At 44.7% G+C, this 26,796-nt stretch overlaps 1 protein-coding gene across 1 annotated transcript; it reads right to left on the bottom strand.

Annotated features, from left to right (window-relative positions):
- Positions 1-591: 591 nt before the first annotated feature.
- On the bottom strand, positions 592-25,671 carry Mcm6 (minichromosome maintenance complex component 6). The gene is made up of 17 exons (XM_032915368.1): positions 25,411-25,671; positions 21,701-21,847; positions 19,495-19,605; positions 17,066-17,315; positions 15,396-15,561; positions 15,089-15,234; positions 14,503-14,653; positions 12,122-12,263; positions 10,802-10,943; positions 9,964-10,071; positions 8,652-8,807; positions 6,676-6,804; positions 5,843-6,004; positions 4,099-4,234; positions 3,254-3,409; positions 2,179-2,318; positions 592-1,047 (listed from the first exon to the last, which is right to left on the bottom strand). Exons 1-17 carry the CDS (start codon positions 25,515-25,517, stop codon positions 931-933), a joined length of 2,466 nt encoding a protein of 821 aa, XP_032771259.1. The 5' UTR covers positions 25,518-25,671; the 3' UTR covers positions 592-930.
- Between the last annotated feature and the right edge of the window lie 1,125 nt (positions 25,672-26,796).

Raw genomic sequence — 26,796 nt, 5'->3', positions numbered from 1 at the left:
AGGTACTCTGACAGGCCTGGAACTTACCAAGTAGTTTATCAGGCCCTAGGGACCTGCCTACTTCCCCAGCAACAAATTATAAGCATGCACCACCATCTTGCTATTTTGCTTGGACCCTGCACTGACTACTGTCGCAACTTGCTGTGAGCTGGAGTTATCAGACAGGAAGTCTCAGCTGAGAAAATGCCTCCATTTGATGGGGCTGTAGGCGAGCCTAAGTGGTATTTCCTTAATTAGGGATTCACAAGGGAGGTCCCAGCCCATGGTGAGTGTTGCCCAGGGTTCAAAGAGGCCAAGCAAGCCACAGGGGTGAACCTAATAAAAGCACCCACCCCTGGCCTCTGCCTCTGGGATCCTGCTGTTTTAGCATTCCTGTCCTGACTTTCTTATTATGAACAGTGCTAAAGTGTAAACCAGATAAACTCTTTCCTCCTATTTGCTCTTTGGTCACGGTGTTACATCACAGCAGCAGTAACCAAGACAGGCCCATGACCGCTTTATGATGGGCTTTCTCCTTCGCCCTTTCTGAGACAGACTCACTCTGTAGCCCACATGGAGGCAATAATCAAGAGTAGAAATGAATCCAACAGATCCAACAGACAACCACAGAACAATTGCTTTATTTTCACGAGTAAAAGCAGTGGCTGGAAACAGGAAAAAGCAATTCCCTCAGTCACATGTATGACAAATGCAGCAGGCTTTTCCTGCACATGAAATAAAAAGTCTTTCAGAAAACATGATTGGGATCCAACTTCAACAGGACAAGCACAAAGTGCCCACGCATGTGCCAGCATGAAATCCACGGCCATGAACTCGGCTGTCTCTTCTCAACTGTCCCCAAGCATCGCTCCAGAAACGGTCTCAGTGCTGCCCAGGTCCCGGCTAAGGTAGGCCACCACAGGTCCCTGGCCGTAAGTCACCTTCTATATCTCAATCTTCAAGCAAGTAGTTCGGGTTGACTACCAGGTAAGGATCTTCCTCATAGCTCTCGCTTCCTTCACTGGAGCCTTTCAGTCCAGCCTGGGTGAGCTCAATCAGAACGTGATCCTGGAGAACACAGTTTGTCCTCAGTCCAGAACCAGACTCTTCCACATGTCTGCTACTTACACATTGTCTTGTTTCCTCTCCGAAAGCTTCTAGACTAGAACCACACCTTAAAACCATTATCAGTGTGCCGCTCAACTCCCTTCTTACCAGGATGCTTTAGGCATAGCTGCCTTGAAAAACTAAGAAACCCAGCAGGTACTGTGATTTTAATAAGGCACCCTACATATTATCAATGCTTGTTAATATAACTTTTAATCACCGCCTATCATCCTTTTCAGGAATCCCTCTTCCCACCTTTTGAGGCATCTATGCTGCTATACCAGCCTGAAACTTGCAGCTTTCCTGCCCGCATTTGACCACAAGGATTTAAGTGTGTGTTACCACACTCAGCTAGACCCTATTTCTACTCCTTTTTAAATTATTCTGAAGAGTTACAGGTAGGTTTAGCCAGCTGATGTGGGTGCTCAGGGAGAGTAGTGCATGCTCATAACCATTGAACTCTCCCTCTATCTCTTACTTCTTTTTTATGAAGGGTCATACTAGGCCTCTCACATGTCAGGTAGATTCTATTTCTAACTAAACTAAAACTAGGAACAGGTCAAAGCCTGTGATGGTGTATATATCCCGAAACATCAGCACTCAGGTGGCTAAGGCACAAAGACCTGAATTCTAGGCCAGTGTGGGCTTCACAGTGAGACACAATCTCTAAGTTAACAAACACAAAATATCTAAACATAATTCATCTGGAGATTTTCTCAGTAAAAATAATGTAGAACACACCATCTGTCTTTTCTCTTTCAGACTGCATTGGATTGGGGGTGGGAGTGAGGTACGAGGTGGTGCTAGTGGGCTGGCTGAGAATTTACCATATAGCCACGTATGAATGAAGCCAACAGGGTGAAAAGAAAGAGTCAGAGAGCACCCAAACAGGGGCAGACACCATAAAAACCCACCCAAAAGTAAGGTCCAAAAGCTGCCTGCTCAGCTTTTATCTAAATTCTGCTTATTTTAGGAAAAGTCCCTCCCTTGCCGCTAACTCTCCTCAACTGCAATTATGACCACATGTCAAAGCACACAAACTCATCCAAAACCTGCAGACACAGGCACTGTTCCTCTGCTGTGGATACTCACGTAGTGTGTGAGACGATGAACAACCTTCTCTATGATCCTCTTCTTATTTATGAGCTCCTCTTCAGAGTCGATTTCCGACTCGATTTCCTTCAGGTACCAGTTGACCAGCTCGCTCCTCTTTAGGGCTGACTCATCCTCCTCTGCAACAAAGCACATTTAAAAGGACTGACCCCTAGCAAACTGCACTGCCGATTTTAGAAACTTGCAAAACAAGGTGAAGAATAAAGACCAGTGGTCTTAGAACATGTGCTTAGTATGTACTGATTCCTGGATCCAATCTTCATGCACAGATATAAAATCTCATGGATTTGTAAGCACCCTCATCAGAGCATTTCGTTTTGACTTCAAGTACTAGGTGACCCTGGCCGTGAAAGTCTGCAGCACAGACTGGCATTTTGCACGGTGACTTAAGCCTAGAAGCCACCAGAGTTGGCCTTGGAACTTTCTGTTCCTTAGAACACATGCCGGGCAGCTCACAACCTACAGTAACTCCAGCCCTGGCGGGGCCCAGTCCCCCTTTTGGTCTTCATGGGCACCCATACACAAATGCCTATAAACACACAAAAGAATTAACTACAACACTAACAGATGATGGTTCATCCTCCCACCCATGAGTAACTGGCAAACCGTGACTGATATGAAATCATGGCAAAGCAGTTAAGGGTAAAAAGTGGGCAAGTGTCCCACCAACCAGGTACATCAGGGAAGGTTCTACTACACTGTGGTGTTCTATAGATAAAACATAAATACCCTGGCGACATCTGTTGGGAAGAAAGCAACTATAGTAATTTCCACCTGCAAAGCTGTTCTTCATGTGAGCGATCTAAAGATTCTGCTTCAAAATCATAAGCTAAATACAGGAACACCTGCACTTATGTTCTGTATCATAGAATGATCTGTAAGCTTCTGACAACAAACTTGTAGGGAAGCTATGCCAACCCTACCCAAGTCTCCTTCCTAAAGTGAGCCAACCTAAGCGATCACCTCTCCTGATTTCCGATAGAACACAACACCGGAAGTGGCGGGAACAGCGTGTGAGACTGACAGCAAATAAACAGCGTGGGGTACATCTCACCTTCTTCCATTTTCCTGAGGTGAAGCACGATGAGGTTAGAGATTCGGCAGTATTCAGCAAAGCCCAGCCTGAGGGAGGGCTTGGGAACGGTCTCCTGACTGGCATCTTCCCCAGAGCCATTGAACCCATTCACAGGGGCAGGGCTGTCAGCATGACCTAAGGAAGGAAGTAACACCACCTAAATCCTCTCCTTGTGCCTTCAACATCTAGAACCCACGTGCATACTCTCTGTGCCTGATACAAACTACAGAAAACAATCGTTTTGTAACTAAATCTGAAACAAATTAAAATCCTACCAGTGACGACAACTGGTTTGAGGAGAGTGTCAGGACGGGGACAGAGCTGGTATTGATAGCATTTGCAGCAGGGCATGGTAGCACACACCTATAATTTGTGCATGTAAAAGGCTGGAGCAGATTTAAGACAACTTTAGGCCACCCACCTAGTGAGACATTTCAATATGATGGCGAGGTTTAAAAATCTTTAAATTGCTACTATGTACATGGATACACGCTAGCATGTCATAGTATATGCAGAGATCAGAGGACTCTGCCCTCCTGCCTTCACATGCGAAGAGCACCAGGTTCCCAGGTGAGGGCAGTTACCCACTCAACCATCTGCTGACCCAAGAAGACATTTTAAATTCAAGAGCTAAACAGAATACTGTAAGTAAGAGTAGAGGACGAGGACCTGCCCATTTTGATGTGCGTTCTTTTGGTCTTCCCAGAGCATATACTCTGTACAGCTACTTAACTGTGCTCCAGCTTACAGTTAATGTAAATCCCGTTTGATACATCCATTCACATCCATGCACGACACCCACAGGAGATGAGCAACCCCCTCACCATTGATGCCTCCTGGTCCCTCATCCGTCTCCATCTGGATCTCTTCCTCTTGATCTAGATTGACGTCAGGCGTTTCTACACGGATGATCGATTTATTCAGTAATCGAAAAGCTTCCTTCACATGTTTAGGCTGGACCTAAGTCAGTAATCAGACAACTTAGTTATGTAAGGTATTAGCGAGAGCGAAGCTAACTCTCACTTTCCTCCGGCGTCTATGAATTGATACAGCTGTATGCACTCTATGTATCTGTGTGTGGGTCTGTGCTCATGAGTGCAGTGACCAGTGCTGGATTCCCTGGAGCCGGAGTGACTGGCAGTTGTAAGCAGCCCAATGTGGGTTTGCAGAGAATATCATATGTATTGCATGGATGCATCACCTGCCAATTAAAAAGCCTAGGGCTTAGGCAGGAAACGGGAAGTGGGATATCTAGGAGAAAGAATTCTGGGATAGAGCCATCTGTAAGATTTGCCTGGGAAGATCTAAGGAGACAGACTCATGATACCTGAGCATAGGTGGCAAAATGTGGATTAAAATAAATGGGTTATCTTTAGTTACGAAGTAGTTGGAGTAGCCTAGTTACATGGCCAGGGCATCTGCAAACATACTTTGAGTCTAAGTCTCATTTCTGGAGCATGGAGCTGGGAGGCAGAAGTGGACCTAACAAGAGCAGCACACTTTCCTCCCTGTATCTCGGCTTGGTTTGATGTGCATTTGTCTGCAATTATGTCCGCACCACACGCACTCAGAGCCTGCAGGGCCAGAAGGTACTGGATCCCTTAGGACTGGCGTCATGGACCAGGCCCTCACCACCGCCTGGCTTCTTCCTCTCTCCCTTCACTTACAGTACTGAAAACTGAATCCAGGGCTCAACATACAAGTATCTACAACATCCCCAAATCTTGTTTTATTGACTTATTTTTTTGAGACAAAGACCCACTCAGTTCAAATTGGCCTCAAACTTGAAATGTAGTTGAGGATGACCTTGAACTAATGATTCTCCTATCTCTACCTCCTAAGCCTTGGGATTATAGGCATGTGATACAATTCAAGGTTCAAGGCCAATTCGGGCTTTAAATGCTATCTCAAAACCTAAGTGCACCTATAATTCCATCTATGGTTGTCTGTGGCAGAGGGCTGGGGATTTAAGCCAGGTTACCATAATAAATCCTGTTTCAGAAAAACAACAAACAAATGAACCTACCTCCCTTTTGAATTCTAACTGAACTTTGTATCTAAAGTACACAAAAGCTTCTTGCTGTGAAACGGAAGTGTGGTTTCTAATATTGCCCCTTTCCCATGATCTGACATTTGCTGTAATTCTAGGGCACCAAGAGCAACTAAGACCCCACGGAGCTGAAGATGTAGGACAGTGTCATGAGTGTTTTGCCCTGCCATATGCAAAACCAAAACAATACCCAAACCCACCCCACACGGATTTTACAACCTAAGGTAGAAGGCTCCTTCCGAGGCAGGAGTCACAGTCACATTTGTATTCCCAGCCAGAGGCCCAGGGCAACGTAGAGATTAAATATTACTCACCTGTATGTGTACTCCATAACTTACTGACTATAATAAACATTTTTATCTGTTACTATCAGTCTAGATACCATGCCTCATAACTGCCATGATAGCAACTGGGAGAATAGTATCAACTGGTAGTGGGATATTCCATAACAAAGATAAGAACATGCCTACAAGCCAACCCATGCATTCCTGTTCCCGTGTTATCACAGGGGCTGGTACCTCATCACAGCAGTGCATGCGGGCCATCGATTCTGAGAGTCGGATCATGCTCTCAAGCTGTCTCACAGTGATTCTCCACGACGACTTGGTGATCCCAGAGCCATCCCTCTGGCGGAGGCGTTTGTACTGCTCCACAATGAAGTCCTCTGACTCTTTGGAAATCTGTTTCAAAACCAGTCAAATCAGGGAGATATTTATACTTATTTGACTGACTAAATTAAACTCCAGTTAAAGAGGTCCTGGATAGGAGCACTCCAGGAAACATAGAGGACAATGGATTACTTCAGAAACCGACACTCAGAAGCCTGTAAATTCATGTACTAATTTTATGGACATGAGGACAATGGACCAGTGTAAGCAAATGACCATTTCACAATGTTAACATGTGAAGCAATAGAATAAAATGAGACGTACCCCAAGATCTCAAAGCTCATCAGCACTCAGTCTATCCTGGAGGCTTAGCTAATGAACTTATGCTGGCTGTAGAGGAAAAGACAGCATATACTGACCTAAAAGACCCTCAGGTTTTCAGAGCAAGAACCCCAGTACATAGCAGTACTGGCAAATACACACTGTTCACACGAAAGTCGCTAACAATCCTTATTTACACATTTATTGTTAGATGCGGTTTCACTATACAGACCACCATTCCTGACTAAAATATTTTTGAGGCTAGACTAGACTACACAGTGGAGACCCTGCCTGCCTCAAAAGATCAAATCAAATCTAAAGCTAAAACCAAGTTCAGTTAATTTCCACATAACCCATTTATTTAAATAAATATTAACAACCCTACACACAATGACTTATCCAGGTTTGGCAGGGCAGATTACCTTGGGCTTAAACTGTCGGGCGAAGAGAAGATACCTTCTTATATCATCAAGGGAATAAACCCGGTCTATGGATTCTTCGATCCTTGAATGCAAGTCTACTATGCGCCTGGCAATAGCATAATCTGTCACCTAATTCAAAACAAGAGAACTTTCAGTCATAGTAGTACTGACTCCAAAGAAGTGCATGTAGTAAGAAGGAATGCTACAAATGCTCTCTTATCTGGGCATGTAGTGAGGGCTGCAATCCCAGGGAGGTAGGAACCTCAATGGAGTTAAGCCTTAGTTAATTACATAAGAGGTTCGAGGCCAGTATATGCTACAGGAAACCCTATCTTGAAAGAAGACAAAATTAACCTCCATGTTCCTGAGAGAAGTTATTAATAGGTATCAACTTTCTGAGCGGAGTTTTTATTTAGTTATTTCTTTTAGATTTATTTATTCTATATGTATGTTTTGCTCACATGCATGTCTGTGTATCACATACATGTCTGATGGCCAGAGGGTATTGTAATAGGGCCTTGGATCTCTCGGTGTGGTAGTTGTAGATGCTTGTGAGCTACTGTGTGGTGTTGGGAATTGAATGTGCGTCCTTTGCAAGAACAAAGTGCTCTTAACTTCCAGCCATCTCTCCAGTCTCATAATCAAAGGTTTTACAATAGATTTTTAATTAAAAAATAAATACATTTAATGCTGGGTATGGTGGCATAGGTCTTTAATCCCAGCACAGGGGAGGCAGAAATTCTGCCAGTTTGAGGCCAGCCTGGCCCACACAGCAAGTTTCAGACCAGCCAGAGTTATGGTGAGAGTCTGTCTCAAAAAAGCAACAACATTTACTTGCCTATGTGTGTGTCTTTGCACCTTGCACATGCTTGGTGGCCAGAGGCCAAAAAAGGGTTCAGAGCCCCTAGAGTTATAGTCGTTAGACACCACACAGGGTGGGCTTAGGATCAAACCTGGACCTCTGCAAAAGCAGCAAGTGCACCCAACCACTAAAATATCTCTATAGTACCCCGATGCCTACCTTACCCTGAGAATATACCTGGATGGAATTGACTACCTTCAGTAAGGTAGCCCAGTTGCTATGAGAACAGAAGAACTGGGGAGATTGGGGCGGGGGGAGGGAATTGGCCAAAACAAACAAAGCAGGGGCAAGTAACCAGTTAGAGTAATGTCACTGATACATGTGCATAGACATGGTCTAACGAGGGCTCAGCACAGTAGCACATGCTTTTAACCCCAGCGGTTGGGAGGCAGATCTTTGTCATTTTGAGGCTAGCGAGGTCTGCATAGTGAATTCCAGGATAGTCAGGGCCACATAGTGACTGTCTCAAAAACAAACAAACAAACAAACAAACTTTCAAAAGAACAGCCGCAGCAGAACATTTATAAGAGCCTCTGACATGAAACTGTTTTCCCAGGTATGTTTTGTAGCAAGCCTCCTGAAGTAGATGACAGCTTTATCTTACACAGAAGTAAACTAAGTCCCAGAAAAGTTAAAGTATCTGACCAGGGTCTTAGTAAGTCTGGAACAGGATTGAAGAGTCTAGCTTCAGTGTGTCCTCTTAGCTACCAAGTTATTATCTATGAGTTAATTACATTTGTGTACCTGTGAAGGGAAAAGGGGAGAAACTAAGCCCAAGTCCCCCAAACATTCACAAGAGCAAGGCAGTTTTATTTAGATAATGTCTCAAGTCAGGTTGTAAGCAAGGGTTTTGTATTAACTATTGAAATAGAGGAGCTTCCTGTTTATCGATCAGGAGATGGGCATGGTGGGTTACACAGAGCTCAAGTCAGCGTGTGTTACACAAGACCCTGTGGGGTAGTGGGCTGTTTGTGTGTTCACACACATCTGAGATGATAAGGTCGAATACTTAAATCTAAGAACAAATAACTCAGGCTAGAAGTATTACAGCCAAGAGGCACAAAAGGTCATGAAACTGAACACAAATGCAAACACAAGCAGCTGAAGTGGCTACCTCATTGCACTCGTCCACCAAAATGAAGAAGAGATCAAAGCGGGACATGATGGGCGCTGACAGGCTGATGTTCTGTTTCAGGGATTTTGACCTGTCGTAGTGTCCGCTGACAGGGTTTGCTGCAGCTAGAATGGATGTCCTGGCATTCAGAGTTGCCTGATCATGAGAGAAAACCATGGGATTAAAAAAACAAACCCCAAATGGCCAATATAGATACAGTATGAAGTTCTATCTCATGCAGCTAACTAGACGGGAGCAAAAGCTTCTCACTCACTGAACCATCAGGACTCAAGCCTGGTAAGGGCACAGTGAGCCCTTCCACACGGTGCCCCTTAGAGATGTGACAGTTGAAGGAGCTTGTGACAACCAGACTGAAAGCCACCCAATGTATGGTTCATGCAGCCGAGTGCCACAAGGCTAATAAATCATAGTGACCTAGCAGGTGCTACTACAGGAGACTGGCAATAAAATTATGAAGCTAAAGGGGGAAGACGCTGTATGTATTTGCTTACTTGTGCACATATACTCAGCATATACCTAGTATCCGCTGTACTATGAGCTGTACGAGATTTCTTTTTTTTTTTTTTTGGTTCTTTTTTTCGGAGCTGGGGACCGAACCCAGGGCCTTGCGCTTCTTAGGTAAGCGCTCTACCACTGAGCTAAATCCCCAGCCCCTCGAGATTTCTTAAATCTATACATCACTGTACTATGTGTATGCAGTCTGCTCTATGTAAGTGCCCTGTGTCTGCAGGATCCAGAAGAGGAAGCTGAAATCTCTGGATTGTAAGCTGCCCATGTGAGTTCTGCAAGAACGTGCTCTTCTGAACTGCTAAGTCGTCTGTCCCCCAAACCTACTGCTTTAATATGTTAAGGTCCTCTTTTAATGGTGGTTATCATATGACAATCGGATGTCATTTAAATTCTGCTTATCTGTGGGTAATCTGTGGTACTGGCAACAATGGCTGTCTTTGTTACGACAGGAGGCTGTTTGTAAAGAATGCGCATTTATGAAGCTTTGTGAGTCACAGCTGGCTCTGCAGGTCCCATGTCTGATACGCAAGCCTGGTGACCTGAGTGTGAGCCCCAGAAATCATAAACACATTAGCGAAGTTGTCCTGCCACACAGATGCCATGGCAGCCCCCCAATAAATGAATATTTATAAAGCTTCACATTTCTGAAAAATGAAACGCTAAAAATCGCACCAGTCCCATTACTTTCCATCACAGCCACATTACACACTGGAACAGTGCACTCCACCAGGTGGACGTGTCTACCACAGTAATCCGCAAGGCGAAGGGGACCCTCACTCACCTTCACTCCGGCTTTAGTGATAGATATGGTCTGCTGCTCCATAGCTTCGTGAATAGCAACTTGGTCTCGCATGTCCATCTTATCAAACTCATCAATGCAACAGACACCCTGCAACCAAACAGATCCAGCATTAAGGGATTTCCTTGCAGAGCCGAGGATATAGCTCGGTGGCAGAGTACTTCCTTGCTTAGCACGAGTAAGGAAATCAGAGAAACTGCTTTGCAGATGTCAGGTGGTAAACTTACAAAGTTTCCACCAGAGACCTTTCCATGCCCCCGGCAAATGGAGCTGGGATATAAACACTCTCAGTTCCTGTTTTGGCAAGACTTCTCAGCAGAGCAGAGATAAAGGACTCTCCTGCCTGACTCAAACTTAGACCTCAGCACTGGGCTGGGTGTAAGGGTGCACACCCGTGATCAAAGATGTGGACGGCAGAGGCGGATCTCTGGGAGTCCCGGGCCAGCCACAGGTGACTGACTGGTCTAGTCTAGCCACTGATTTTAGTCTGTAACAGTAAAGAGTGGATGGAGGAGTACCACAACGAATATAGGCTTGCATCCTCACAAGGAATTCATCTTTGCCAAATATATATGTATGTATTCATGGATAGACCTGCTTAGAGATGTTGCAAAGCAACAAACTGGGATGGTCTAGTCACAGTAACCAACACATTCTAGGGATGCTCAGAAAGTATCAACTAACGACGAGTCTCAACTCAATGTAGATTAACAAAACTGAGTTAACACACTAAGTAACTTAATTCAACTACAGCTTGTTAGTTAGTGAAAGGTCAAAGGGCGCTGATCTCCCCATGTCCAATGGCACACAATGTCCTTACGTTATCAGCCAGCATCAACGCTCCAGCCTCGATGACAAACTCGTGAGATTCTTCATCCCTCACCACAGCTGCTGTTAAGCCGGCAGCACTGGAGGCCTTGCCACTGGTATAGACAGCTCTGGGACTGAACTCATCCACATGCCTATTCAGGAACACCACACAAAGGCTCATTAGCACATCAATACACACACCAGTTCCAGAAATACCAGCTAACAGGAGTTCCAAAACTGACTCAAATTCATTCCTGTCAGATGAATTAAAAAAAAAAAAGCATTCATTTTTACTTTGTGTGTGTGTGTGACAGAGTGGTAAATGAAGGCCAAAGGACAACTTTGTGACTCCTTTCTGCCACTCTACACAAGCTCCAGGGACTAAACTTTAGTCACCAGTCACTCGCAAAGCTATTTTTCCAGCTCCCAAAAATAAACAGTAAAAAAATTTAAGGAAGTCAGGTGGTAGTGGTGCAGCCTTGACTCTTAGCACCTGGGAGGCAAAGGCAGGCGGACTTTTATGAGTTTGAGACCAGCCTGGTCTACAGAGTGACAACCGACGCTACACAGACCCTGTCTCGAAAAACCAAGAAAAAAACTTAAAAAAAAAAGGAATAGATTGGATGTGGTACAAGCTTCTAATCTCAGTATTTAGGAGACTAAGACAAGGAGATCTTACAGTGAGGCCATTCTAGGCTGTAGAGTAAAACCCTGTCTCAAAACAAAATAGAAAAGCAGTCTCTGACAACTCAGTTTAGTGGTTTTTATGTAACCATTACTATTATAGTGGGAAAATAGAGAGAACTAAACCACCCACCTATGCATTATGTATAAAACACAATGCAGCACTTGCATAGAACAGAATATGCAGACCAATCACCACAGCATGATAGAGTCGATGCACTGGAGCACGCCAGACACAAAGGCCCAAAGAGCAGGGCTACACTCAGTTAAACAGCGTAAAATGGTGCTTGCTAGGAGCTGAGAGGGAGTGGAGAAGGTGGCTTTACAAGTATGTGGTTCAGTTCAGGAGAACAAAAAGATGTTCTGGAGACAGAGGGTGGTAGCAACTAGGAAAATGGCTAAAACAAAACATGTTCCTACATAAAAGTACAATGTTGTCTACCTGCAGGTCACTCGTATGTTCTGCGGAAAATGGGAAAGTATGTAAAGCAATTACCTAAAACTGTTCTAAGGTGGGCACAGCGACACATGCTACACAGAGACCCTGTCTCAAAAGTAAGAGGAGCAGCCGACACCAACCGCATCCTGGGTGGCAGAGAGAACGTGGCACACTTTTCCCACTGCACTGCCTCAGGCAGACACTTACTTGAGAAACTGGCTCTTAGCTGTACTTGGATCCCCAACAATGCAAACATTTATATCCCCACGAAGAGAGGTTCCTTCCCCTGTTGTCTTGGGAACGCCACCGAACAGCATCAGCAAGACGCCACGTTTTACTTCATCATTGCCTGAAGTGAAAAGCTCCAGATGAAAACTGATTTTTCAGAGGGATGGTGAAGTCAGCAGGGAAAGGTCCTAAGACCATAAGGAAAGAACCAACTCTACGAAGCTGTCCTGACCTTCAAATGTGCCTCCCCCTGGGCATGATACATCCACACGGTAACTTAAAAGGCTCAGGGACAACATAACCAAGAGAAAGAAGCCACACAAGTGTCTTCTCCCATACCACAGCTATCAGTCCGTGCTTACCATCCTAGGAGCCTTTCCTTGTCCACTTCCTGTGTGAGGCCGTTCCCACAGAGCCCTAGCCCTCAAAGACTTCTCCCACAAACACAGGCTTCCCCACTACACACTGCCACAGTTCTAAGTTCTTTTTTCCTTTTTGTTGGAGTGGCATGAGTGTGCTACTCTTCCAGTTCATTGCTGGTTCTTGCTAGTGGCTGCTCCAGTTCCTTCAGGAACCTGGGGTGACATCTTTTGTTGACCAGCACTAAATAAATGCATACTAACTAAACCGATTAGATAACATGCTGAATGCAATTTATAACTGCTCCTAAATCCAATATAAAGACCACAGTCTTTTTTCTTTTTTTAGAATTATTTATTTCCTTTATTTATATGAGTACACTGTCACTGTCTTCAGACACACCAGAAGCGGGTATTGGATCTCATTACAGATGGTTGTGAGCCACCATGTGGTTGCTGGGAATTGAGCTCAGGACCTCTGGAAGAGCAGTCAGTGCTCTTAACCACTGAGCCATCTCTCCAGCCCAAGACCATAGTCTTAAACAGAGTACTGTATTGTTAAAAATTTCCCCCCTGTGGAATTGGTGACTAAACTCTACTGCCAAAAAAAAAATGCTAGACAAATGTATACAAACCATTTATTAAAACAAACACCCCCCCCCAATAAACAAAGAAAAGTAATGGCTCGAGACAGTTCATTTGGTAAAGTGCTTGCCAGGCAATGCTCAGGACCTGTGTTCAATCCCTAGAATCCATCTGACAATCCAGGTACAGTGGCTGACACTTGTAATCCTGGAGAAGCAGACAGGCAGCTTACTAACTAGGCTTTGCAGACCACTGCAAAGCTGACTCCAAGAGCTGCAGGTTAATGGAGGACTGCCTCGAAAACAAAGCCAAAACAAATCCCAAGGTGAACAGCTCCTGAGCATGTCATTTGAGGTTGACTTTGCTCATCATCCCAATCATGTATATACATACACATATAGAAACAGAAAATTAAAAATCCACTCTATAACAAAACCGACATGACCTGAGACAAAATGTGCTGAGGGTATGTTTTAAATAGTTTATTCATAGAAGCTTTGATATTCGTTATTTTGAAAGAACCTAACTGGGTATGGCCTTCAGGAGACAGGTGAATCCCTTAAATTCAGAGACAGCCTAAAATCAACAAAAACTGAGATGGAACCCATTGGCTGTGGTAGATTATACCTTTAATTCCAGTCCCATAAGTATGAGACTAACTTGGCCTATAGAGTTCCGGTGCAGTTGAGACTACATAGTAAGATCTTGTCTCAAACAAAGGAGATGGAACCTAATTTTCTACCTTTGCAGTTGGCATGAACTTAGCTTCTCTTGTAGATATGGTCCAGGCTATCCTTAAACTCACATGCACCCCTGGGTCAGCCTCCTCCTCCATGGCAGAGAATTCAGGTATTGCTATGCCTAGTGTGACTTTAACAATAGCTATGTGAACTTAAGGCCTGTAGCTCCAAGACCCGGAGAGCACCGTCTCCTCCTGCTTTGCTGTCATTTCTACAGTAAATGGGCTGCTTGTGATGAAGACCTGCCCACTGGATGCCTCCCTGTGAGGAATCCAAGCCACCAACTATCCAAGCACTAAGTTGAGTCAAAGTGAGCCCTGAGGAGCTCTAACCCCTAGTCTACCTTTGGGTGTTTACAGCTTCTGCTGAGGCATCGACTTTATTAAGTGCATTGGTATTTTATCTGCATGTGTGCCTATGTTCCACATGCAGGTCTGGTACCCTCAGAATCCCCAGAAGGCACTGGGTCCCCTAGAACTGGGATCACAGATGGTTGTGATCTACCATGTGAGTACTGTGAATCAAACCCGGGTTCTCTGAAAAATTAGGAATAATCTCATCTTCTGAGCCACTTCTTCAACCCCAAACTAATCTCCTCATGAAAATCCCTGAACCAGTACCACCCATGAAATGTTCACTACTGACGTCGAGTCTCCGTCACAGACAGAGCTCTTACCGTGGATCGTGGGGAAGAGGCTAGTGCAGAGATTGTGGTACAGGTTTTTGTCCTGACTCATTTCAAACACCTTTTCCCATTCCTTCACCGTCATTTGGTTCTTAATGCTCTCAGCTGTCTGCTCCTCATCTCTGAGTTCTTTCCCTCCAAACTGAGAGGTGGAAGAAAAACAAGATAAAAAACATTATACAGAGCCGGGATAGCGTAAAGGGAAAGAAATTCCACTACAAAGTCCCTAAACTAGGCTTCAGTTAATAAAGATACGTAAAAGCTTATCTTCTGGCCAGAGGAAACAAAATGCTGCCATTGGTTTCTATCTCTAAACTGTAGTGAGAAGTCCGTCACTGACATGCAGATGGAAATGAAGCAGAGGAAACAAAATGCTACCATTGGTTTCTATCACTGAACTGTAGTGAGAAGCCCGTCACTGACATGCAGATGGAAATGAAGGACTTTACCCTGCTCTGCCAACTTAGTAATCTCACACTGAGGTTGAGAATGGAGCCCAGTTCCTACCTAGCAGGCACAGATCTCATGCTTAATTCCTAGCACAGTAAACAGACAAGTAAGTAAAAATAAGACCTACTCGTGGGTTGGTTGGTGCAACATAGCAGGCAAGGAAGACGAGCCTGTATGACAGGTCTCTGACACCCAGGGCTCGGAGCCCTCGGATGCCTTCTGTCTCATACCCGTCAGCACCACTGACTCGGGAGTTGGTCTCCGCACGTGCTCCTGTAAGAGCGAAAGACAGGTGTCTCACAGTTCAAATACTAATGGTGCTCATAAGAACCAATGTGCTTGAATAAGCCAAAGCTGAAACGCCATCCTTCATAGAAAAAGTCTATTTTTCACTCTCTTCATATTTAACTGTGCTCATCCCGATTGGTACTGACCTGGTGTGCTAAGCTTGGAGACATCCGGCACAACAATCAGCGTCCCTGTGAAGTCACACCTGTCACCAGCCTGGGCTGACTCCACGGCTTCGGCCCTCAGGACAACCTCCAAACTCCGGGGGATGCTTCCCCGGGGAAGCTCTGCTTGAGTCTCTTGAATACGAACCTACAACCAAGACCAACAGCAAAGGAAAGATGCTTTCACACGCTACACACCTGAAATCAAATGCTACAAACACCCACCTAACCCAGCCTTGTTCTTTGTGTGTGTGCAGGTGGTCACACCTGTCTCAGGTGTCACTCCTCAGGTACCACCCACCTTCTCTCTTACGACCGGGCCTCTTACTGGCCTAGAACTCACCAATTTGGCCAGGCTGGTTGACCACCTAACTTTTAGGGATCTGGCTGCCTCTTCCTCCCCTGCACAGAGTTCCAAGTACACGCCACCACACTTAGCTCTTTCTGTAGTACTAGGGATCAAATATAGGTCTTCATGTTTGTTGACAAACTGCCCTATAGACTTGTGACACATACCAATATTCACCTAAGTTTGTACTGGGGGTTTGAAAGGTGTCTCAAGCTATTAGGAGCACTGGCTGCTTTTCCAGAGGACTTGGGTTTAATCCCAGTACCCACATGGATGGTTCACAACCACCAACAACTGCAGCCCCAGAGGCTCCAATGTCCTCTTCTGGCCTCCGTAGGCACTGCATGCATATGGTTCTTAGATATACATATAAGCATAACACCCATATACCTAAAAATACATAAAAATTTTGTGCCCTAAAACTTTTACTCAAATACTTCAACTGGCTAAGCAGTGTATCTCTTAGTTCTGGAGAGATAGCTGGGTAATTAAGAGCTTGGTCTGCTTTGCAAATGTTGCACCACATGTGGGCAACACACATAATAAACTTTTGTGCCCTTTTAGTCAAATGGCTCAAGAGATGAATCTACTGGGACTGAAGAGGTGGTTCAGTGGTTAAGGACCAGAATTTGGTTGCTAGCACCCACGTGGAGGCTCACAACCACCTATGTCCTGGTTAGTTTTTATCATCTTAACATAAACTATAACTGCCTGGGAAGAGGGACCTCAGTCATGCTGGCTTGTGGGGGTATTTTCTTGATTAATGATTGGTGTGGGCAGGTCCAGACCACAGTGGTCCTGGGTTGTAGAACAGGTTGAGCAAGCCTTGGATTACAGTAAGCAGCATTCCTCCATGGCAGTGGTTCTCAACCTTCCTAGAGCCCCAACCCTTTAATATAGTGTTCATCATGTAGTAACCCCTAACCATAGGGGTCGAGACCCACAGGCTGAGAACTACTGCTCTATGGCGTCTACTTTGGTCCCTGCCTCCCAAGTCCTATCTTGACTCCCTTCCTTCAACGACAGACCGTAACTTTAAGATGAAGTAAACCCCAACACCGCACCCCACAACCCCCCGTTGCTTTTGGTCAAGTTTATCACAGAATAGAACTTAACTAGGACGATCTGTACCAGAGGACCCGATACCTTCTTCTGGTCTCTGTGGGCACTACATTCCTTAAAAACTGACATAATATGTCATTACGAGGGCCAAAAATGAGTTATTAGCATTATTAGCTTTAAATCTAATCTGTCTAATAAATACATTTACATATAAGAATCTAATCTAAGCAGAAGTGAGTACCTTCTGAAAATCAACGAATCTCGATTTATTGGTGTCTAGAAGGAACCTCTTCCTGTTGGCGCACACTGGGTTGCGGCAGATGCTCGGCTGTGTGTATTTGAACTGCTGCTCTACGTCCTTGATCACCGTTTGGCAGTCGAGGCACAGGAAAGTCCCACTCACAAGCTCAGGGTGCACTGGGTGAGTGCGCACCACCTGCCCACTGATGCGAGTGAGCAGCCCGATCCTGGAGGAAGTGAGCTCACGAATCCTATTTGAAGACAAGAGTCACATTAGCGGACATCCTTTCCGTCCTTTTCCCCACTTCAGTTCCGGGGACTGAACCTAAAACCTCACACCACTTCCGCCCATTAAGAAAATCTTCTTCTGGGGCTGGAGAGAGATGGCTCAGCGGTTAAGAGCACCGACCTGCTCTTCCAGAGGTCCTGAGTTCAATTCCCAGCACCCACATGGTGGCTCACAACCATCTGTAATGAGATCCGATGCCCTCTTCTGGTGTGTCTGAAGACAGCTACAGTGGACTCATATATAATAAATAAATAAATCTTTAAAAAAAAAAAAAAGAAAAGGGGTTGGGGATTTAGCTCAGTGGTAGAGCTCTTGCCTAGCAAGCGCAAGGCCCTAGGTTCAGTCCCCAGCTCCAAAAAAAAAAAGAAAATCTTCTTCTAAGTTTTTGTCTCATGTGAGCATGTCTCTGTGGGTGTGCACGTGTGAGCCTCCCGACACTATGCTGGGAACTAAACTCAGGTCCACTGCAAGGAACACTTCACTCTTAGCAGCTGAGTTACCGCTGTAGTCCATAATTTCTTTTTAACTGTGTAACACAAATTCACAACTAAAAATAAAAGTGAGCTGGGCAGTGGTGGCGCACACCTTTAGTTTCAGCACTTGGGGCAGAGGCAGGCGGACATGACTTTGAGCCCAGTCTGTCTACAGAGCAAGTTCTAGGACAACCAGGGCTGAACATAAAAAGTTGCAAAAAGCTACAATAAGTAAATAAAAACAAATATGAAATGACTGAAGAAATAAATTGGGTGGGTGCCATGACATGCATCTAAAACCAGTGTGCTGTTGAAGGGGCAGATCTTGGGTGCTCACTGGCCAGACAGCCTAGCCGGAGGACCGTCTCAGACTCGGAAAAACACTGTTTCAGGATTGGAGAACTTAATGGCTAAGAGTATTTGTAGCTCTTCCAGAGGATCTGAATTCCTATGTCACAACAGGAAGGAAAGTCACCCCAGGAAACCCAGCACCCTTTTCTGGTCTCCTGGTGTCTCTCTCTCTCTCTCTCTCTCTCTCTCTCTCTCTCTCTCTCTCTCACACACACACACACACACACACACACACACACACACCCCACAAATAAATATTTCAAATGATTTTCTTCAAGTTAAGAAGATGTTTCAAGGGGTTGGGGATTTGGCTCAGTGGTACAATGCTTGCCTAGCAAGTGCAAGGCCCTGGGTTCGGTCCCCAGCTCCGAAAAAAAGAATAGAAAAAAAAAAAAAAAGATGTTTCAAAGTTATGCATTTAAGTTGGGGGGAATGGGGGCATGGTGATGCATGCCTTCTTTTTAAAAATTACTTATTTTTATTATGTGCATTGGTGTTTTGCCTGTGTGTACGTCTGTTTGTGTGAGGGTATTGGATGCCCTGGAACTGGAATTATAGAGTTGTGAGTTGCCATGGGTGCTGGGAATTGAACCTGGTCCTCTGGAAGAGAAGCCAGTGCTCTTAACCACTGAACATCTCTCCCAATCCTAGTGGTGCATGACTCAATCTCAACACTTAGGGTGGCAGAAGCGCCTAATTTCTATAGAAAGTGATTTCTGTGAGTTCAAGGCCAGCCAGGTCTACATACTGTGAGTCCATATTCATTAAAGTCCTAAAATTCATTAAGTTTTTACTTTTGAAATTTATTTATTCATTTTTTTTTGAGACAGCATATCACTACATATTTCTGGCTGACCTGAAATCATTATTTAGACCAGCTGGCCTCAGTTCTCACATTTTTTCCCTTGGCAAATCTTGTCCTGATTTCCCTAAAAGGTGCCTTAAGAATAACAACACCAAGTACCTGCTTCAACCCATATTGCCTCTCCTAGCTCCAAGGAAAAACAATTTCTCCAAACTAAACTTCCTGAGTTTGAATACTTCAAAAACGTCAGTGTGACCTCGGCATCTGGGGACTGGGAATCTGAAGCCAGCACAAGCTACCCAGAAGGCCTTATTTTCAAAAGACACAGCAACCAAGAGGAACTGTCACAGTATCAGTGCTCTATGATAGGTGAGGACTCAGAGACCTAGCCAATGGAGGCTGATTTGTGCACCACACTGGCTTGAGCGGCACACCTCAGGTGTTCTAAATGCCCAGAGTAAGTGGTATCTGATACAGTGGGTCCTTTCACCCCCTAAAGGTTCCTTCCTTACTTGTGTCTAGTGGGTAGGTCTTGGAACGCAACATAAAAATCCTTAGCAAAAGGGATCTCCTTTCGGTCTTTGACAAAGGTCTTCAAGGCTCGACACAGGTAAGGGTAGACTCTGAAAAGCAAGCAGAATCAGTGACAGATTAGTCTTACTAAATCTGTCTTCTTTTTCATGTTTGTCAACTTTGAGAGCACAGCATTTCATCTGGTCAGTCACTTAATTGCATGATGGTTTTATCAACCACCTCTACCCCAGCACACATAGAAACTCCAAACACAAAGTGTTATACTTACTATCTGTTGCTTGAGTCATTTAGTACTCAAACCACAGGCAACTTTCCTGTCCAAGGTAATTTAAACCTTGTCAGCACTGTGTTCAGTATTGTTAGTTTTCTCTGGATAGTTTACAAACTAGGAAAGCGAACCCCATTTGGTCAGTGCTAGTTTATGTTTCCTCTGCTTGCTTTATAATAAACTCTGCTGCCTGTATATGGGTATGTGGGTATGTGCACCCATAAACCTGTGAAACCAGAGATCAACATTAGGTATCTCCCTGCATCACTTTTTCCCACACATGGTCTCTCCTTGAACCTGGGCCCCACTACTCAGTAGCTAGACTGTTCCCCAGCTCTGGGGTTATCTGTATAACTACCACAGCTAGTTTATGTAGGGCTGGGAACTGAACTCTGACCCTAATACTTCTTCAGCAAGCACGTTCACCCGTGTGGCTATCTCACCCAGCTCCCCTTCAACTGTTCTTGATCAGCTATGAATGAAAAATTTCAGAGGCCTCCAGCTTCCAATTCACCATGAAAACAGGACCATGTTTCTAACTTGTGTGTCTTTACTTCTCTTTTATCACTGTTAACAAAAATTCATATTTATATAAATATCTATTTAGAAGAAATATAGACCAATATTAGTGAACAATTTTTTTGTCATACATAGCTAAAAACAAAATAAGCTGAAGTTATTTCTACCTCTAAAACACTCAAGCTATGAATGCTGGATATAGTGGTGCACACTATATCCCAGTACTTGGGAGGCAGAGACAGAGAGAGCTCTGAGTCTGAGGTCAGCTTAGTCTACAAAAAACAAGATCAAGGCCAAGCATGGTATATACTGAGACCCTGATTCAAAGCAAAAGACAAAATGCCACACCCAAGCTATTAAAATATTTCCAAGGAATTTTATATTGAAAATTATATATTAGATCAAAAAGAGCAGGGTGCATTATCTGTAATAGTCTCCCCCAAACTATATACACATAGGAAGACATCGAAATGCAGTAAAGATCCTTATAGAACTCTAGACTTGAAAGGCTTTTCAGTCTTTTTTTTAATTATTTTTCAGAATAAGCTTGCTTCCAGACCTGCAAAGACTGGCTACCGAGGAGTGGCAGAGTTAAAAGCATACAGATAATTTGATTTTTTCTCTATTCTTTTTTTAGAATAGACACACATGGGCTGGCAAGATGGAGAAGTAGGTAAGGGTGCTGTCCCCAAAGCTGAGAATTTGTGTTCAATCACAGGACTTATAAGGAGGAGCGGCTGAACCAACTCATGTAAACTTTTACAAACTCCACATGCGTACCTGCCTGCCCTTTTAAATAAAAATTTAAAATAGATATATATTACTTCCATAACCAGAAAAATAATTAAAACTTTTAAGAGAACAAATACAACATTATTGCTATAAAGACCCCTAAGTTGGCATGAGTGGTGTGTGCTTATAATTCTTGCTGTTCAGGAAGCTGAGGTTAGGCACTAAACATGAGCTCAAGGCCAACCTGGGCAGCACCTCACTCAATGAGACCCCATCTGAAAAATCATTATCGTTGGTGCAAACTTAGGACCCAACTAGGTAACTTATTCTAAGTACCATTCCAGTGGGGAGATGGGATAGGCGAAGATCAAATAAAATGAGAAAGCAAAAGAACTCTATGTTTGACACACAGTGAGCAGTTTCCGTCTTGGGGAAACTACATATAAGCAACTGTTTTTGATATCCCAGACGAGGAAACCCAGCTCTACAAAGGCTTAGGTTAAAGTCAGACCTGCATCGATAGAACCACTTGCTGTACCCAAGGTCCTCTCCTTGGAGGGAAGTAATTATGAAAGCTGTCCTTCTTCCTTAGAGGGAACATCCAGGCAAGGAGCTGGGTTCGCAGGCTTCATGTCTATTTAAAGGAAAAATGAATACACTCTTACCTGTAGAACTCTTCCTGGATGGTAGTAGAAAGTTGTTGGTTAAATTGTTCCAGGTCTGCAAAACTCACAACCAGTGTGTTTCTCTCAGGACGAATCAGCTCCTCTGCGAACTGCAAGTATTTAATTTCTCCATCACTACCCTGGAACCTGCAGATGCATACAAGTCACATTAAACTAGGCAGTAAAAACTAATCCGGACACTAATCTCATAAAATTGCTTAGATGATACCTCTAAAATGAACTGTACAATGCTTACACATTTATATATCTATTCTATTTATATTTGTGTATATACCACGTCCCACATGTGAAAGTACAACTTATAGGGACCAGAGAGATGGCTTAGCTGTTTATGAGAGCTGTTGATTTTCCAGAGGACCCGAGCTCCATTCCCAACACTCATATCAGGAAGCTCCCGAGCACTGTAATTCTAGCACCAGGGGATCTGACACTCTCTTCAGGCCTCCGAATTAAAACCGACCGACCAACCAACCAACCAACCAACCAACCAACCAACCAATCAACCGACCGACCAACCAACCAACCAACCAACCAACCAACCAACCAACCAACCAACCAAACCAATCCAAAACAAAACGTATGGAAGTCGGTTCTCTTCTGCTACCATGAGCCCTAGGGATTGAACTCAAAATCGTCAGGTTTGCAGTACCCACTGAGCCATCAGCCCCAGCCCTCACCCCAATTAAAAATGTTTGGATTTTCTGTGTATGAGTAAAGTTCATATATGCACGTGCACTGCACATGTACCTGGTGCTTGAGGAGGCAAGAAGGTAATGGGCATCCCTGGAACTACAGTTACCAAGTGGGTGCTGGGAATAGAACCTGGGTCCTCCACATGAGGAGCCAGCGCTTTTAACCATGGGGCCATCTCCCCAGCTCTGATTTAACAGCTTCTTTCCTTTTTTCCCCCCCTTCTTCCATGTCAGGGTTTTTTTTTTTTGTTGTTGTTGTGTAGCCTTGGCTACCCTGAAACTTTCTCTATTCCAAACTCACCTGCCACTGCCTCCGGGTACTGAGATTAAAGGTGTCCCAGTACCACACACCCAGATGATTTAACATTTTCTAATGAACAGGTTTTTTAAAATTATTGTTATGTGTAATTAAGACCAGAGAGCTAAAATCCCTGAGTTAATTCCCACCAGTCATAATTTAAGAAGCAGAATAAAGAGGCTGGAAACGTGATTCAGTGCTAGTGCTTGCCTAGCGCACACGAAGTCTTAGTTCTAATCTCTAACACACACACACACACACACACACACTTAAAGCAAGCAAAACAAATAACACCCACATAGAAATGACTATTGTTAAAGAGCTCAAGAAAATGAAGGGTTTTTTTGGGGGAGGAGGGGGCAGGGGCAAAATTAATTTTCCTCTTCCAATTACAGCAAGAAGCACTCAAGCATAAGTATTACATCTGATACCTAAAAGCACAGAAAAGGTAGTGTCGTTTCTGTCCTGGGGTTGGCATTCTCAGGAGACAAAACTCAAAACAATAAATGTTTTTATTGACAAGTGCCAGAAATAGAAGCTAATTATGCCTACAGGAGAAGCTATAATAAAGATTCATAGATGTAAAAGGTGGCGTTGGAAGTCATTAAAAGGTAAATTTACTGAAAAGTGGTGGCTGGGCTTGGTGATGTGAGCCTGTCAATCCTTGTCGCTGAGGCTAAAGGTGAAAAGTTGGAAGTTCGAGGACTGACTAGGGAGCTTAGAGGGACCTTCGCTCAAAATTAAAAAAGGCAAAGAAGGCCCAGGGAGCTGGGCGCAGTGATGCACTTCTTTAATCCCAGCACACGGCTATGGCAACACAGTAAGGTCTGTCAAATTAGAAATAAAAGGGAGTACAGCTCAGGGGTGGAATGCTTGTCTAGCATATGTAAGGCTCTGGGTTCCTTCCCTAACACATTAAGAAAACAAGTGAGCAACGAAAAAGATGGTTGAAGCAGCCACGGTGACTGAGGTCGGTTTTGGAGAATGAAACTGTAATAGAAAATTTAGACAGGGCTGGGTGGTGATGGTGCACACCTTTAGCCCCAGTACTTGGGAGGCAGAAGCAGGCAGATCTGAGTTTGAGGGGTTACATAGAGAAGCCCTGTCTCAAAAAACAAACATAAAAAAAATTTAGTATTCTGTAAGCAAAAGCGAAGCTGCTCTGTGACAGGAAGTTGATTATTTTAAAAACTAAGTCCTGTTTATGCTAAGACTAGCGCTTAGCTACCAAGAAAAGGCACTTTTACTGTCTGCTGAAATGTACTCTTCCAAAAGACCTTCGTGAAGATGGCCCGAGGGCTGAGAACCATAGCTGACAGGGGAAAGCATCTGGAAATAGCAGGCCTACTGAGATCCCAGGAAAAGTAGCTGCTGCTTGTTGCCTTCCCAATGCTGTGACCTTTAATTAGTTCCTCATGTCATGGTGACCCCAGCCATAAAAAATCATTTTATTGCTACTTCATAACTGTAATTTTGCTGTCATGGATTATAATGTGTACCTGATATGTGCTGCTCCAAGGGGTCCTGACCAACATGTTAATAAGCACTGGTTTACAGTTTTATCAAAAGAAGTCTTGGGTTTTGAAGGACAAGCAGTTGTACTGACTGCCAAGAACATTACAAATATAGGAATATAGAATTTAAATCACAGGCGGTTTTTTTGTTTGTTTTGTTTTTCGACACTGGCGGGGTTTTCTCTGTGTAGCCCTGGTTGTCCTGGAACTCACTCTGTAGACCAGGCTGGCCTCAAATTCAGAGGATCCGCCTACCTCGGCCTCCCAAGTGCTGGGATTAAAGGTTCGTGCCACCACTGCCCTGCCTACAGTTAAGTATAGCAGAATTTCATAAGATAGCTGTGTATCCAAAAGGATGATGAATAGATCAGCAATATATATACATGTCATGTCATTTTATTCTGCTGTAAAGAAAAGTCTGGACTACAATAAGCTGCACGTCTAGCAAAATTAGTCACGCCCACTCCCAAAAGGTCAAAACCGGAAGTTTTTGTTATACACTGACATCATCTTTTAAAAAAAAGAAAAGAATTTTGTAAGTGAAGTCCGGGTGTTCACACTCCGTATTGGAGGCAGCAGAGTAAGGAGCAAGCACACTGGTGTGTAGTTGCTGCTAGGTGGTGGAAGCTATGAGCCAGGACCCTAGAGGATGGCAGGGAAGGCGAGAGATGGTGGTGGCAGATGTCCAGAACAACTCTTTCATTATATAGGGCAGTCATCAAGGCACAGGTTCCTGTTAGAACTTTCTTCAACATAAGGTGGTCCAGTGCAAGCTCCGCAAAAGCTCCCGGTTCCTGGCTGTGTGCTCAATCCTACCCAAGAGGTAACGGGCTCCCCCCAAACCCTGACCTCACTGGGCTGTGATGTGAGCCCTGAAATAAAATAGGAAGGGCTGGGTTTCATTCCCAGCATCGCATCAACCAGGCACTGCGGTGCACATCTGTCATCCCAGCAACCAGCTAAGCGGAGGCAGGAGGATCACAAGTTCAAAACCATCTTGCGCTACACAGCGAGTTCGAAACCCCGTCTCAGAAACGCAAAGAGAAAGAAGCGCAGTATGACGCAAGGGAGGTGGAGAAAGGAATCCAGGGGGCTTTGGAATCTGGCCTGGCCCGGCCCCAACCCTTCCCGAGCACACAGGGCCTAGACCTCCGCCCGGCCCGCGAGTCCCCGGAGGCCACTCACTCTTCCAGGAAGTCTAGGAACAGCTTCTGGCATTTTTCGGCCACCTCATCGCGCACCTCCGGGTGCTGGCTTCCCGCACCGGGCTCCGCAGCCGCTGCGAGGTCCATGGCAGCGCTAAAAGTACGCACTGCTGAAGAAAGACCACCGCCGAGAAGCCGCAGCAGCGGAAGGCCTAGCCGCAAGCTCCACGCGTAGCTCCTTCCGCGCCACCGCTTCGCGCGCTCCTCTGGCTAGCCCCGCCTCCTCACCCCAGCCAATAATGGAGCGGGAGCTGAGCTACTTCGCGCCAAGCCTGTCCAATCAATGGCGGTTCCGTCCAGAGCCCCGCCCACCACACGCTAATTTCGCGCCAAAAGCAGACGCCAAGAAGCTTTTGCCCATGCGCAATGTAGTCGCCCCACCCTCTGGTTATTTTGGCTTAAAGAGCTAAAAGGTGGTGGGTTTTTCACTTCTCCTTCCATCTTCTCCTTCCTCCCCTCCCTCTCTCCCTCCCTCCCTCCTTTCCCCTCCTTTCTTCCCTTCTCCTTTTCCTTTTTCTCTTTTCCCCCAGAGTTTATGTAGATTAAGTGGGAAAATAAGAGTGGAAGGAACCCCAAAGAAGGAATACAGTTAAAACTTTTGTCCTATTTTTATGTTTTTTAAGATTGTTTCCCTGGTATTGGGAGATAAGAATAAGACTCCGTAAAAGGGAAAAGTCACTCAGAGTTAAACCTACCGTGAATTGTCTATTTTGGGCAAGTAGGCTGTAAACCAGCCACAGGAGAGAGCCCCTTAAGAGTCAGGTGGAGAACTGGAGAGGTGGCTTAGAGAGTAACTCATGCTGCAGGAGACCCGAGTTGGCTTCTCAGCACCTACACGAGACCTCTCACTCCAGCTTCACGGAACTCGATACCTTCTGCTGACCTCTGTGAACACCAGCATACACGTGTGCATACACATCCACTTAAAAACAAGTTAGAGATAGCTAAATTCTGACAGTAAAATCTATAAAACTTTTTTTTAAACTGAGAGAGGGTCTCACATAGCCCAGGACGGCCTTGAATTCTGGGTTCTTGTGGTGCTGGGACTGAACCTAGAGCTTCCTGAGTGTGGAACAAGGGGCTACCTTGCTAGTAAATGAGCCACATTGCCAGTCCTTCCTTGGGTTGGATACCTTGGTGCTGATAACTTGTTTCACCACCAGTACTTTTATCCTGGGCCTCCAGGACCAAGCCTGGATCAAAATAAGTAAGTCACTTTTTTAAGGCTTACAGGATGTTAGAAATTTAATGCCAGGCAGAGTAGATGAAGTTAATATTTTGACATCGACTGGGCAAGAGGAAAGCTGGTGGAAAAAAAAAGAAATTAATATTTTAATACTATTAAGGTATATACTATAGGGATCTG

The sequence above is a fragment of the Rattus rattus genome, chromosome 10 (assembly GCF_011064425.1).
Source record: "Rattus rattus isolate New Zealand chromosome 10, Rrattus_CSIRO_v1, whole genome shotgun sequence".
Lineage (NCBI taxonomy): Eukaryota > Metazoa > Chordata > Mammalia > Rodentia > Muridae > Rattus > Rattus rattus.
The sequence above is the reverse complement of the archived record's forward strand: the minus strand, read 5'-3'. Positions and strand labels throughout refer to the sequence as shown.